The 16,005-nt window shown below is 41.8% G+C and overlaps 1 protein-coding gene across 4 annotated transcripts in view; it reads left to right on the top strand.

Moving 5' to 3' along the window:
- Positions 1–16,005, top strand: part of RAB34 (RAB34, member RAS oncogene family) — a 55,583-nt gene that overhangs the window by 26,841 nt on the left and 12,737 nt on the right. For 3 of the 4 annotated variants that reach the window (XM_056559089.1, XM_056559088.1, XM_056559090.1), the window contains exons 3-6: positions 3,485–3,576; positions 6,819–6,887; positions 9,811–9,912; positions 11,750–11,814. In XM_056559089.1, the coding sequence (XP_056415064.1) occupies positions 3,485–3,576; positions 6,819–6,887; positions 9,811–9,912; positions 11,750–11,814 (328 nt within the window). The remainder of the gene's footprint in view (positions 1–3,484; positions 3,577–6,818; positions 6,888–9,810; positions 9,913–11,749; positions 11,815–16,005) is intronic. The other variant, XM_056559091.1, reaches the window with a different exon arrangement.

The raw sequence follows: 16,005 nt of genomic DNA on the forward strand, positions 1-16,005 counted from the left end.
GAAAACGTGTGATGTAAAAGATTGGCGAATTGTGTATAATAGGGGAAAGGGGGGTTCAATTTGCCCAGGGGGAAACCACCCATTAAATATTATGAACAGGGTTTTCCTTGGAAAACGAACCATGCACGTGAATTAAAACCTGTTTTGTAAATGCCACATAATGGCAAAGATAACATAAGGCAAAATAGAACATGTCAGTTGTACTGTTGCAATGACTAGTTATATGACAGATCTTTATTTCCAATCTGTTGGAAGATCAGTCGTGTAAAATGACACCTTCTCCTTATGGAGCCTCCAGCGCATACACCCTGTGTGGTCCCAATGTTGTGCATGTGGCCTCAGGTCTTCATGTCTATGCAAGTAGGATGAGCTACAAAGTGAACTGTCTAATGGCTGGTGCCAGACAGGAACTTATCGAGGACTTTTTCTCAGCTGCAGAACTCTTGCTTGGAACTGAGACAACAGCAACATCTCCGCTCAGCATCAATGGAGAGCATTTACATAGTTCAGAAGAGACTTTATATCCAACAGACAAGAACTATGACTAGTTACGGATATACTGGATTACCTCCATATAAGAACACCAATGAGTAGAATTGAGCCAAATCCAATACAGTGATCCCTCAGCTTACAATGGCCTCAACATACAATAGTTTCAACATACAATGGTCTTTTTTGGACCATTGTAACTTGAAACCAGACTCAACATACAATGCCATGGAATCTGCGAAATGTGTTAATGGCTGGAAGAATTGACCAATCAGAATGGACATTTCACTGGTGAAACCTGTGTATTGCTAAAGTGCGCACACCGACTGGTGTCTGGTAGCGCCCCCTACAGTACAGGGAGGTATTACATGTTCTGTACTCTTTACCTGTATTACTGAAGCATATGCACCGACTGGTGTCTGGTAGCGCCCCCTACAGTACAGGGAGGTATTACATGTTCTGTACTCTTTACCTGTATTACTGAAGCATATGCACTAACTGGTGTCTGGCAGCGCCCCCTACAGTACAGGGAGGTATTACAAGTTCTGTACACTTTACCTGTACCAGGGTTAGCTGCTCCTTTGGGCATCAGGTGAGGGCGGCTCCATGTTACTTTTTTTAGGACACTGTGTGTACTGTACAGGACCCTGAAGAAGCTTCTGTCCTCTACATAGACCAGTGTTTCCCAAAGAGGTTGCCTCCAGCTGTTGCAAAACTACAACTCCCAGCATGCCCGGACAGCCTTCGGCTGTCCGGGCATGCTGGGAGTTGTAGTTTTGCGACAGCTGGAGGCACCCTGGTTGGGAAACATTGACATAGACAGTGATTTACAGCTCCCAGCAGATCTTTCTTACTTTTATATGTAAGGATTTGCTTCATCTGTATTAGTTATCTACTTATCTTTCTTTAATCCTCACTTTTTCCTATTTTTGGATGACATTTTGGGGCTTCAGAACCAATTACCAGGTTTCCATAGAGTTTTGGTCTCAACATACGATGGTTCCAACATACAATGGTCGTCCTGGAACCAATTAATATTGTAACTTGAGGGACCACTGTAAATCGTCTGTCGACTTATTCAGTCTTTTAAAAGTCATTCAGCTTTCCAAGTCTCCTGATTCCCCAGAGAGTCTGTTTCTTTTCCGTGAGGAATTGGAACACAAGAGAAGTGGAATTTATTAGTTTTGGGTTTGGCAAATCTTACTGTAGATTCAAGTGTGGGTAGAGGAGTGAGGAAGGCACCAGATGCATTTAGCTTCTCAGGAGATAGCAATGTCAGGGAGGCAGTGTAGCAAACAGCAAGACCAACAAATAAGGCCTCAGTTCACACTACGTTTTGTACTTACAGTTCCCGTATACGGCTGGGAGGAGGGGGGGCGGGGCTTAATCACAGGAGTGAACCGCAGCCTCCGGTCGGCTGCATTTTCAGCCATATGCGGGTTCCCGACCGTAGGCAAAAACGCGGTCGACCACGTTTTTGCCTGCGGTCGGGAAACCGCATATGGCCGAAAACGCAGCCGACCGGAGGCTGCGGTTCACTCCGGTCGGCTCATAGACATGCATTAAATACGGTTCCCCTATACGGCTGAGTGCGGGCGCCACGATTAAGCCCCCTCCTCCCAGCCTTATACGGGAGCCGTAAGTACAAAACGTAGTGTGAACCCAGCCTAAGCCGGGTGAAGGTGCTGGAACAAATGCATAGAACAACTTAACTAAACGTGTGTAGCAAAGAAAGAGAAAGTTATCCGCACTCACCTCATCATGGACATCATAGCCGGACCGGGACTGCAGAGACGTTCAGTGCGCTCCGAGGTTACAACCGGTTCTTTCGCGCATTAATGCGCGAAAGAACCCGTTGTAGCCTCTGAGCGCACCGAATGTCTCTGCAGTCCCGATCCAGCTATGATGTCCATTTAGGAGCAGCTATTATCGATCCCGGCGGTGAGTGCGGATAACTTTCTCTTCCTTTGCTACACACGTATACTGTAGATTCACTCAACTTTATCAAGTCCCAGAAAAATCAGATTACAGTTGTTATTGTGAAAATCAGTAACCACACTGCACTAAGATTTCCCCGCAGATGCTGGTTAGAGGTCGGACCCCCTATTTTTCACACAGGTATGGGCCGTAGAGGTGGGACACACAACTAATAGACCTTTATGGCCATAAATGTCCAGCAATTCTTTCTCTCAGGCTATGTGAATTCATTTACTGACAATATTTTTAGATACTTGCATTGACTAAATGGTGAGCTTGTGCTGACATACCACAACCAATCTGACTATGTTGAGCAGGGCAATAGCATGCCAAAACTGGACATGCCCCTAAAAACCTGTTTGAAGGCATATATGTCCTGACATTCAGTTTAGATACTTGTAGTTAAAGGGGTACTCCAGTGAAAACCTTTTTTTTTTTTTTTTTTTTTAAATCAACTGGTGCCAGAAAGTTAAACAGATTTGTAAATTACTTCTATAAAAAAAAATCTTAATCCTTCCTGTACTTATTAGCTGCTGAATACTACAGCGGAAATTCTTTTCTTTTTGAAACACAGAGCTGTCTGCTGACATCTCTGTCCATTTTAGGAACTGTCCAGAACAGCATATGTTTGCTATGGGGATTTCCTTTTACTCTGGACAGTTCCTAAAATGGACAGAGATGTCAGCAGAGAGCACTGTGCTCGTGATGTCAGCAGACAGCTCGGTGTTTCAAACGGAAAAGAATTTCCACTGTAGTATTCAGCAGCTAATAAGTACAGGAAGGATTAAGATTTTTTAATAGAAGTAATTTACAAATCTGTTTAACTTTCCGGCACCAGTTGATTTAAAAAAAAAAATAAAGTTTTTCACCGGAGTACCCCTTTAATAATCCTTCTCTGTGTGATAGACATCTATCTCCCTGTACTGACTGATGTGTGAGCTTGTGGCGCCACATCTTGCCACAAACGGACATCCATGTTTAAAATTTTTTATTGTTTGTTTTGCTTTTGTCTCTTCAGTGTTTCCAGAAAGAGGCTTGTCTTCACACCAGAGACTCCTTTCATTCCAAAGTCATCAGTGCCTGCAAGCAGCAGAGAACAGGGACTGTGGGGTAAGCAAAGTCCAGATGCCCTATATTTTTATTCAGCTACATAGCCAAAACTTCTCCCAAGAACCAAAACAGTTCCTCTGTGAACATAGCCTAAGAAGTAGAATTTTTTTGTTCTGTGTTAGGCTGCACTCACACAGAGTTTGTTCAATATGGCTGCTGCATGCCCGCTGCCCTATCCCCGCCAGACCTGCGCCACACTCTGTTTATTTAAATGGGCCGAACAGAGTCAGATAGGGACTCCTGCCGGCTCATTTTTGAACCGTATCTGGTTTTGTTGCCAAACTGAAAACCGTGGTCTGCTGTGGTTTTTAGACATGCAATAAAACTGATAGGGGTCAAATATGATCTGACCGGATCCGACAGCCATATTGCACAAAGGTGGTGTGAATGCACCCTAAGCCCTTAAGTACACCTTCATACAAAGGCGCTAAGGTGCTTTCGTTGATAGCCCCAACAGAGAGACTGCATGCAGATTACCTTTAGACCTCCACCCATGAACTATACCACCAGTCTATGTTTCCATAAAGACTGCCGGAACACTGCCTTTCATAAGCAGCAGTCTGGTGGGGAGAAGCCAAGGAGACTTGATCCAAGACCTATAACCTGGTACCAGGGCCTCACTTTATGTTTTCACTCAAATGTAAAACATAGTTGTCAGTAACAAGGAGCCTGTCAGGATTTCATGCTGCCCATGGTTCAGAAATCAAAAATCTATACAGACACTGAGCTCGTATATGTCCTGGCTGCAGTTTGCAATTTTTGTAACTTAAAGTACACATGAAATGATGCAAATTTTTTAATTAAAAGCAATCAGAAAGTTATTCAATAGGGATCGATCTTTAATATATAAAACGTTTTTTTTTTTTGATGATAGGTACCCTTTAAAGGGGTCTTCCAGCTTTAAATATTTTAGACATGAAGGGAGGGGGCGTGACGTCATGAGGGGGGCTTGGCGGTACGTCACGTATCCAGTCCTGAAGACTTCCGGTCTTTGAGCCTGGAGACACAGCTCCACACATAATGCGGGTGCTGCAGGGAGATCGTGGGGGGTCTCAGCATCGGGCCCCCCCGTGATCAGACATCTTATCCTCTATCCTTTGGATAGGGGATAAAATGTTTAAAGCCAGAATACCCCTTTAACACATCCGTTAGAAGTTTATGCTGTTTCTGTAGTGTTTGTCTCATCAGACATTTGTGCTGTTTCTATAGTGTTTGTGCCAGTACATGTTTGTGCTGTTTCTGTAATGTTTGTTCCAGTAGACATTTGTGCTGCTTCTATAGTGTATGTTCTAGTAGAGGTTTGTGCTGTTTCTATAGTGTTTGTGCCAGTACATGTTTGTGCTGTTTCTGTAATGTTTGTTCCAGTAGACATTTGTGCTGCTTCTATAGTGTATGTTCTAGTAGAGGTTTGTGCTGTTTCTATAGTGTTTGTGCCAGTACATGTTTGTGCTGTTTCTGTAATGTTTGTTCCAGTAGACGATTGTGCTCTTTCTACAGTGTTTGTTTCATTAGACATTTGTGCTATTTCTATAGTGTTTGCTCCAGTACATGTTTGTGCTGTTTCTGTAATGTTTGTTCCAGTAGACATTTGTGCTGCTTCTATAGTGTATGTTCTAGTAGAGGTTTGTGCTGTTTCTATAGTGTTTGTGCCAGTACATGTTTGTGCTGTTTCTATACTGTTTGTTCCAGTAGACGATTGTGCTCTTTCTACAGTGTTTGTTTCATTAGACATTTGTGCTATTTCTATAGTGTTTGCTCCAGTACATGTTTGTGCTGTTTCCTCAGTGCTCAGACTATGATGCTTTTCTATAGTAACCAACATATGTGGGTTGTCTCTTTTTTTCCTCGAAGAGGTCAGCTACAAGGCTTGGTTTATGATCTGCTTACAAGAACATTCCTGTTCCTCTTGAGTTCATTCCAATCCACCCTGACTTTCCCAAATATCTTCCTTTGGGCATGCTGCCTGTTGCCTATGCTCTTCCCGCAGTGCTCTCTGTTGCAACATTCAGTGCTGTGTCACCTCTGCTATAGTGACAACCAACCTTATTCTATTGGAGTCAGATTTTCTTACGATAACAAGCAAAGCACTTAACCACTTGCATTCTGTTCAGTTCCTTTAGGGGTTTTTGTAGCTGTTACTACAAATTAAAAGAGTCAAGGAGAATTGCACTCACCATCCACAAGTTTTATTCGTCAGAGTACGGGCACATATGGCGGAGGCAGGGGCACAACGGGACAAGTTGTTTTGCGCTACCGAGCGCTTCTTCTAGCCGAAGTAGTTGTTACTACTACTAATATCAGGAACATACACAGTATTTAAAGTGACAGCATACTTACCTTTAGACAAAAAATGGTCACAGTACACCTATGCAATGGACTCACAATTGGCAAATACTGTATATTCCAGAGTCTTCATTGTTTTATCACACAATACAGAGGCAGTATAGACTACTTCATGGCTAAAACATTATATTTCCTGAACTGGAATTTATCTGCAACCTTGAAGGAGAAAAAAATAATTTAGATTTTTCTGTCATTACAAATGTTAGGACTCCCTGATCACACACATTTTTATCTCCTGTTCCTAAGATATGTGGGTTTATAGTTTGTCTGGCAATTCAGGGAATCGGTCAGATGGGCGTGAACTTAATTTAAATAATGGGAGTGGATATCAGTTGATGGGCAGGGTTATATAGTCAGGAGGTGTGAATGTTGTACATTGAGGGGCGTGTATACCTAAAATACACCCCCTGACTGTATAATCCCGCCTATCACCAGATAATCACATTCCCATATATTAAAATCATGTATGAATAGTCAGACAAATCATAAACCCTCATATCTCGGAAATAGGTGGACGTATCAAGAAACTGTAAAAAGGTCTATGATCAGAGTACGCTAAGCTTTTTTTATGGACAGGTCCTCTTTTAATCCAATACATTGGCATTTTGTGATTAATTGCATGGTGCCAAAAATTAGGTGGAACCTGGGCTGTAATGGTGGCTAAATTTGGCACCTAATAGTCAGACCTACTGTATTTTGCTATTTTTTGTATTTGTGGGGTAATACCTTATACATGGTGGCTAAGGCTATGCTCACATCTGTGTCGGTGGCTCAGCTGAATGCAGAAAAATGTACTGTATATAACACATGACAGAGATGCTTATAGTTCCATATATAACATATTAAATCTTCTTACATTTTTTTTTTTTTTTTGTATTTATATTTCTGTAATTTCCCAGCAGATTTAAGATTTCCAAAGTTATTGTGGTCGGAGATCTGTCAGTGGGCAAGACATGCATGATAAATAGGTAAGATGCTTTAGATGGCCATGACTAAGGGTCTTGTTACCTGAAACGCGTAGGCTTACGCTCTGTCCTGTTCATGTATCTGTTATTGTGCCAATAAACATTATTGCTACGGACATCGAGTGCTGGACGTTCCACTTTTTCTGCTGTATTGGGCGGTTGCGCTTCCGCCAGTCCGTGCACACCTGTGTCCAGTGGGAGGTGAGAGCTGTCTACTTACCAGCTTTAGATGGTTTTCTCCATAAAATTAGCTAGAACAAATCTAGAAGTCCTACACAACATGAGATCTATTGTCTTTCGCTAACATCCTTATGTAGTATATTGATCTATTTGACCTGTCTCTGAAAAAATTATTGCTTTGGAAATACATGATCTACGAGATCTACATATGCAGAACCTAACTTAGTTGTTGTACTAATAGTTCTAGGCTTAAAAAAACATATGCCTGGGCATTATGCTGGAAGGTCCATTAAAGGGGTTATCCAGAAAAAAACTTTTTTTTTATATATCAACTGGCTCCAGAAAGTTAAACAGATTTGTAAATTACTTCTATAATTTTTTTTTAAATCTTTTCAGTACTTATGAGCTTCTGAAGTTAAGGTTGTTCTTTTCTGTCTAAGTGCTCTCTGATGACACGTGTCTCGGGAACCGCCCAGTGTAGAAGAGGTTTGCTATGGGGATCTGCTTCTAAACTGGGCGGTTCCTGAGACACGTGTCATCAGAGAGGACTTAGACAGAAAAGAACAACCTTAAGTTCAGAAGCTCATAAGTACTGAAAGGATTAATATTTTTTAATAGAAGTAATTTACAAATCTGTTTAACTTTCTGGAGCCAGTTGATATATATAAAAAAAATTTTTTTCCTAGAATACCCCTTTAAATTTCACCAATTGAACCCTAGCCAGTTGAATGTACAGTTATATATATTATTTATTGTCATCGTTGTCTGCGTTCAACATATTCACCTAATATTAAAGCCATTGTGTAAATCAGTTATCCCGTGAATCATTTTCATACCAAAAGTCCAGAATACTGTAAATGGCTTTTTGTACAGTGTTTCTAACCTAAACCTTTCTCACCTGTTCTTGTTCCTTAACCCGATAACGACCATGGACGTCTATACTCGTCCAATGGCCGTTACCGGGGTATGACGCGGGCTCCCGACTCGAGCCCGCGTCATACCGGCCAGCCCCCAGCTGATTCCTGTAGCTGGGGGCCGGCGTTAATAGCCGACATGCGGCGATCGCCGCGGCCGGCTATTAACCCTTTAGATCGCCGCTGTCAAAGTTGACAGCGGCGTCTAAAGGTGCCTGTATACAGTCCCTGGTGGTCCAGTGGATCGCGGGGGAGCGATCCACTGCTGAGGCAGCCTGAGGGCTCACCTCTCCTCCTGTGTCGGCTCCGGCTCTCTGAATGATAAAGGCTGGCAGGACCAGGCTTTATCACTCGAGCGCAGAGCACACAGATGAATGGGATTGTATGCAATCCCATTCATCTGTATGAGGAATCAAATGATTCCTCCTAAAAGTCCCCTAAGGGGACTAAAAGTGTAAAAAAAAAAAAAAAAGTTTAAAAAAAAGTTTAAAAACACACACATTAACCCCTTCTTTATTAAAAGTTTAAATCACCCCCCTTTTCCCAAATTCCATATTAAAAATATGTAACCATAATAAAAATAAACATATGTAGTATCGTCGCGTGCGTAAATGTCTGAACTATAAAAATATATCATTAATTAAACCGCACGGTCAATGTCGTACACGCAAAAAAAATTCCAAAGTCCAAAATAGCGTATTTTTGGTCACTTTTCATACCATAAAAAAAGGAATAAAAAGCGATCAAGAAGTCCAATCAAAATAAAAATGGTACCGATTAAAACTTCAGATCACGGCGCAAAAAATGAGTCCTCAAACCGCCCTGTACGGGGAAAAATAAAAAGTTATAGGGGTCAGAAAAGGACAATTTTAAATGTATAAATTTTCCTGCATGTAGTTATGATTTTTTCCAGAAGTGCGACAAAATCAAACCTATATAAGTAGGGTATCATTTTAATCGTATGGACTTACAGAATAAAGATAAAGTGTAATTTTTACCGAAAAATGTACTGCCTAGAAACAGAAGCCCCCAAAATTTACAAAATGGTGTTTTTTCTTCAATTTTGTCGCACAATGATTTTTTTTTTCCGTTTCGCCATAAATGTTTGTGTAAAATGACTCATGTCATTCCAAAGTAGAATTGGTGGCGCAAAAAATAAGCCCTCATATGAATTTTTAGGTGCAAAATTGAAAGGGTTATGATTTTTAAAAGGTGAGGAGGAAAAAACGAAAGTGTAAAAACAGAAAAATGCTTGGTCCTTAAGGGGTTAATCTGTACTGCTGGAAGCTGGCTCTGGACAGAATCAGTCTCCCTCCTCTTCTGGCAGCTGACAGTATGGTCCCTTTTTTTTTTACTATTGGCTGCAGAGAGGCAAAAATCTTGAGAGACTGAGCATATGTGTCCTCCAACATCACTATGTTCACACACCGCATATATGATGTAGATTTGACACAATGGAATCAACAACAATCCACAAAAATCCACAGCAACTAATAAAGGAATTTTAATAGTTACTTTAATTTTCTTTCAATAACTGGACACAATGTAAAAATCACAATGATATCTTCAGCATTTTATCTGTGGATCTCCTCGTGTGAAATCTGCAGCATATACACTAGTGTGTACATACCCTAATATACAGTGTGAACACCATTAAGTGCCATCATACATGGAAAAAACTTCTTACCAGATCTTTCTTCAAAATGTAAAAAGATCAAAAAGAAAACATTGTTTATTTTTTAAGATCAGTGCAGTTTAAATTCTGGAAATGAGACTCGATAATGGTGTCTTGTTATAATTGAGATGTTGTTTTTTTTTGTTTTTTTTTTAAGGTTTTGCAAAGATGTCTTTGATAAGAACTATAAGGCGACAATTGGGGTGGACTTTGAGATGGAGAGATTCGAGATCCTGGGAATTCCTTTTAGCTTGCAATTGTAAGTACAGTAACTATGCAGATAGATATGAGATAGATATTGTATTTTTCGTCCTATAGGACGCACCGGCGTATAAGACGCACCCTATTTTTAGGTGCAAAAAAATGTAAGATTTTGAACCCAATAGTGGTCTTCAACCTGCGGACCTCCTGATGTTGCAAAACTACAACTCCCAGCATGCCCGGACAGCCAACGGCTGTCCGGGCATGCTGGGAGTTGTAGTTTTGCAACATCTGGAGATCCGCAGATTGAAGACCACTGCATAGGAAGTAATACTCACGTGTCCCCGCCACTCCGGACCCGTCACCGCTGCCCTGGATGTCGCTCCATCGCTGTCGCCGTGTCCCCGTCGCTTCGGAACGTCTCTGCTGCCGGTCGGGTATCCTCGCTCTCCGTCGCCGTCATCACGTTGTTACGCACGGCGACGCACGTACGCGACGACGTGATGACGAGGAAGGTGAGCGCCGGCCATACAGGGGATCCCTGAACGGAGAAGACACCAAGGAGGCAGGTAAGGTCCCTCCCGGTGTCCTGTAAGCATTAATCCGGCTATTCAGTCGGGCTGTTCGGGGCCGCCGCGGTGAAATCGCGGCGGTCCCGAACAGTCTGACTGAACAGCCGGGTTAGTGTCACTTTCCCTTCAGACGCGGCGGTCAGCTTTGATCGCCGCGTCTGAAGGGTTAATACAGGGCATCACTGCGATCGGTGATGTCCTGTATTAGCCGCGGGTCCCGGCCGTTGATGGCCGCAGGGATCGCGCGATGGGGGAGAATTCGCCGTATAAGACGCACCGACTTTTCCCCCCAGTTTTGGGGAAGAAAAAGTGCGTCTTATACGGTGAAAAATACGGTAGATAGATATGAGATAGATAGATAAATATGAGATAGATAGATAGATAAATATGAGATAGATAGATATGAGATACAGCAAACAGGTAAACGCAGAAGCACTCCAGCGTAGTGAAAAATAGTGACTTTAGAGGGCGGCCACGAGAGGTGGTTGAAACGTCGCAATGTATTTTGGTGATAAATAAAGTCACTATTTTTCACTATGCTGGAGTGCTTCTGCGTTTACCTGTTTGCTGTATCTAATTGGGGCTCGAGGACCAGGGCCCATCCACAGCCTGCACCCTCTACAACATTTCCAATTGAGTGCTGCTACACCTGCTTTTTCTAGATATGAGATAGATAGATAGATAGCAAATAGATAAAGACAGCACCTCAGTCGTCCAAAGTAGGAGAAGAAAATGAAAATGGGGTGCCCGCATTCCTGGAACCTGGGTCCACTGGTTCCTCAATCAAGAGAAGTAAAGATGATGCAGCACTCCACAAATATGCAAAAGGAGGTTATTTATTCCAGTATGTGCAAAGACAACGTTTCACCAGTCTCTCACTGGCTACTTGAGAAAGCCAGTGAGAGACTGGTGAAACGTTGTCTTTGCACATGCTGGAATAAATAACCACCTTTTGCATATTTGTGGAGTGCTGCATCATCTTTACTTCTCTAGATAGATAGATAGATAGATAGATAGATAGATAGATAGATAGATATTAGATAGATAGATAGATAGATAGATAGATATTAGATAGATAGATATTAGATAGATAGATAGATATTAGATAGATAGATATTAGATAGATAGATATGAGAGATAGTTAGATATTAGATATGAGAGATAGATATACAGTATTTCTTCGGCAAGACAAATCATTCTAAACAATATATAACAATATATAACAATATATAGCAATATATAACTGTAGAGGAACGTAAGTTATGCCATTTTTATGCAGATATACTAATTAAGCATTTTTTTCCCCTTCCGATTTTTTACTAGATGGGACACAGCTGGACAAGAAAGGTTTAAATGCATTGCTTCCACATACTACAGAGGGGCTCAGGGTAGGTTTTTAACTGTTTATTGACCTGTAGTTATATAATTTGTACTGTAAGAGTAGAGTCAGGCAAGTGTAAGGGTAGGTATTTTGTTGCATTTTATTTTTATTTTTTTTGCTTATTTTTGGCAGTTGATTTTGCTATTTATTGACTTTATTGGCTAGAAAAATATGCAGTAAAATAGGGCATGTTTGACCCTACTCTAATACTGGTTTTGTGTCTTTGTGCTTGTATTATTATTATAATGAATGCTGGTGTCCGATGGCCATACACATTTGACTGAATCTGCCGCAGCCATCAATTTTTGGCAGGGCTGGAAGACCATCTTATGTGCATTAGGGGTTCAGACAGTGTTCCATAGTCATGCTGGGGAATAAACAGGATCAGGAATGTTACATTTCCATATGCCTGTTCCATTGTCATTGTAAGGACCTACCAGAGGGGACTTTTTGTGGCTTATTCCCCTCTTCCCATTGCGAACACTTAACTTGCATATGTATTGGGAGGTCAGCTGATGGCTGTTAAAAGTGTATGGTTACCTTTAGGGCTCATTCATGCTGTGGGAATTCAGCCAGTGCAGTTCTCACTATTCCGAAGTGGATTATGTACATGTAAACGTACCCTTAGTATAGAAATCAATGTCTTCCCTATAGGAAGAGTCTACTTGCAGTACAAAATCCAACAACTCGAAGAATCCAACAAATCCAACCAATAATGGTTAACCAAAGTGTGGTCGGATACTCTTTTCTACCCAGAAGTAGAAAACTGACTTAGTAGAGGGCCCCAATAAAATATATTTCAAACAACATGAAAAAATTTACATTCCATTTGGCCTGCATATATACAAGGATGTGATGTCCCAGTACAGGACATGCTCCTGTATTACCCTTAGGCCTTGTCAGGTTGAGTCCTTCAGTGACCTGGGGGCTTCCCTGCAAGGTCTCCTCCGTTGGTTTTATAAAGGTGTGTGTGTGTCACTTTAATGCCAGACAGTATCCCTGTGTATAGGTAGTATAGAGGACCTGTGGGAGGTCTCAAGGACCTGTGTAAGTTTGTCACAAGTTATTTTATGCAGTCACATGATTTGTTGTCACATGTTCTCCCAGAGAGCACCAGCTGAACCTATTACCTGCAGCTTGACCAATGGGCTTTAGTCCACCCCCCCCCCCCCCCAACTATATAAAAGGGCGGCCATTACAATTCACCCTCTTAGTTCTTGTACCATCAGTCTTTACTGAGACAGCAACCATCAGAGATCTCAGTGCAAGTGATCAGCATCTGGAAGACCCCACAAGCTACAGTCATTCCAGTAGGTCTCAAGTCTATGTCTGCTGACACTACAAGTAGTTAAGTCCTGCACATAGTGAAGTCAAGTCTAATTTCAAGTTAACTACAAGTATATTGGTCCAGCAAGCTGCAAGGTCCTCTGGGTCCTGGCCACCTCTCTGGGAATTCTGGCCTTAGCTGTGAAGAGAATTACACCTGTCTTCTACTCAGTACAGTCTCAGTTTGACCATAACTGGTTGTGGACTCTCATTTCACGTCTAGCAATTGGGATAGCAGAGAATCTGGGTGTGTGTGGCGTTCCAGAACCTGAAAACCACACTGGCGTCACAAACACTAGGGGTTAATACCATCTAATCCCACCACTACACCCGTGGTCCCGCCATTTCACCCGGTTGTCCACCACAAGGACAAAAATACTGTATTATTTTGGTTCTGGTGGGATGTGAGCAAATTATTCTGCTCATAGCAAAAATATCTATTCTATAATATAAAATACATTGGGCACATTTATTAATGCAGTTACTCCAGTTTCTGGCTACGAAAGTTGCAATCTATCTACTGATAGAACTCTTCTCCAGATATAACTATTCCCTATGTTATGAGGTGCCCAGGCTGTGATGATATACTGATACATGGTTAGGGGCAGAAAAGCATTAAAGGGGTATTCCAGGGCCTATCACCCCAGTGATAATGGGGTACTCAATATGTGTGGAGTCGCTGCTGGCCTTCTGAGTTGCAGGGAACAGCTACACTGCTGTCCTGTAGCGATAGAGGAGAAGTTTTCGAAAAAAAAAAAAAAAAAAACTTTAGAGATGGCGCTGCGGCTTCCTTGGGAATAAAGGAGATGGACTAGATATATATTGTAAAAAGTTCGCAGTGGAACCACTTTTATTTAATCAGGCTAAAATTAAAAATGGAGATGACGCCTTTCGGGAGGTGCCCTCCCTTCCTCAGATCAGGAAGGGAGGGCACCTCCCGAAACGCATCGTCTCCATTTTTAATTTTATCCTGATTAAATAAAAGTGGTTCCACTGCGAACTTTTTACAATATATATCTAGTCCATCTCCTTTATTCCCAAGGAAGCCGCAGCGCCATCTCTAAAGGTTTATTTTTTTTTTTTAAACTTCTCCTCTTTCAGTACTTATGAGCTTCTGAAGTTAAGGTTGTTCTTTTCTGTCTAAGTGCTCTCTGATGACACCTGTCTCGGGAAACGCCCAGTTTAGAATAGGTTTGCTATGGGGATTTTCTTTTAAACTGGGCGGTTCCCAAGACACGTGTCATCAGAGAGCACTTAGACAGAAAAGAACAACCTTAACTTCAGAAGCTCATAAGTACTAAAAGGATTAAGATTTTTTTTATAGAAGTAATTTACAAATCTTGAAACCACTGAAGGAGGAGAGAGCACACCGTGCAGCTGAACGTGCAGTTATACGATACCGCTGGTGTACACTGGCAGCCTCCGGACCCGATAAATTACAAAGCAGCACCTGCGGGGTGCACACACTAGATAAAGTATCCAATAGTACAATGAAAAAGAGGTAGCGTGCACTCACCGCGGGTAAACAGCTGCAGGCCCAAGGTCCGGGATCACCACGGCATAGACGAAGACGGTAAGGGGCGCTCAGAGGCTACGCCGGCTGTTTCGGACGTAGGAACGTCCTTCTTCCGGCCTCAACGTTCACGTCATAGCGTTGCCCTTTTATGGAAGTCCGTGGGTAACGGGAGTAACCATAGAAACATGTAAACTATGGGTAAACGTGTGGATCAAAAAGGAAGGTCCGGAAAAGCAAAAGAGAAAGAGGGAAATAGGCTCCATTGTCAGATAATAGAAAAGAGAGCTATTGATGTGAACTATACATAAATAGTGTTAACTATAATAAAAGTATAGACTTCAATAGCGGCAAGTTGCTAGACCCAAAAAGTGGACAAAATAATAGGTAAATAGTGATTGAACAAATGATAATAAAGAAGGTAGAAAAACAGAAATGTGTATAATTGAATATCTTAATATAGTAAGGTGCAGATAAAGACTAGTGTAATTAACTTAAGAAGGGAGACATGTCGAGCCGCTCATTCAGCCCAGCCGGGCCCTGAGCGTTACATCTGAGGATATAACGTGCTTCACATTGGAGAAGAATATTCTCTCTATCTCCTCCTTGGTTAAGGACTGGAATTTTTTCAATTCCACCAAAACGCAAAACATCTGCATCGTTGTTGTGCATTTCGTGCAGATGTTTCGCTAAACGTGGGGGACCTGTTCCTTTAGAGAGCGTGTATTTATGTTCGCGAAACCTAGCACAGAGTTGTCTCTTGGTTTTTCCTATGTAGTATCTGTGACAAGGGCAGATTATGTAATAGACGACAAAGGTGGTTTTACATGTGATTAATTGTCTAACAGAAATAGAATAGCCACCGAGGGTGAGATGTTTGGCTCCTGTGTTGAATTTGCAAAATTTGCAGGATCCGCAGCGATGGTTACCTACTGGAGAAAGGTTCTGTAACCAAGATTCATTAAGGGGTGAAGTATGTTGTTTGAGTTTCTCACCAATAGTTTGATTCTTCCGGTAGGTAATTAACGGACATAGAGCTGTGACTTGTCTCAGGTCTTCATCAGTAGATAATATATGCCAATGGCGTCTGATGGTGGAATTTATGACATCGTTCATTTGAGTATTCTTCCTTTAGGAGGAAGACTCGAAGGGGAAGAAGAAAAAGGAAGAGGTCCTACAAGGACCATGGTCAGGAAGAAAACAGTGACCTGGAACCAGGAACAACGAATGTAATAAATATTTCAGGCATAGACCTACCTACCGAATGTATCTTATTATTATCCAAAGGTCTCAATTTTGGCGTGTACGAATCATTCGACATGCCTCAATTCGAGATTGATCTTTTTAAGGGTGTCCGTA

The sequence above is a fragment of the Hyla sarda genome, chromosome 2, assembly GCF_029499605.1.
Source record: "Hyla sarda isolate aHylSar1 chromosome 2, aHylSar1.hap1, whole genome shotgun sequence".
Classification (NCBI taxonomy): Eukaryota; Metazoa; Chordata; class Amphibia; order Anura; family Hylidae; genus Hyla; species Hyla sarda.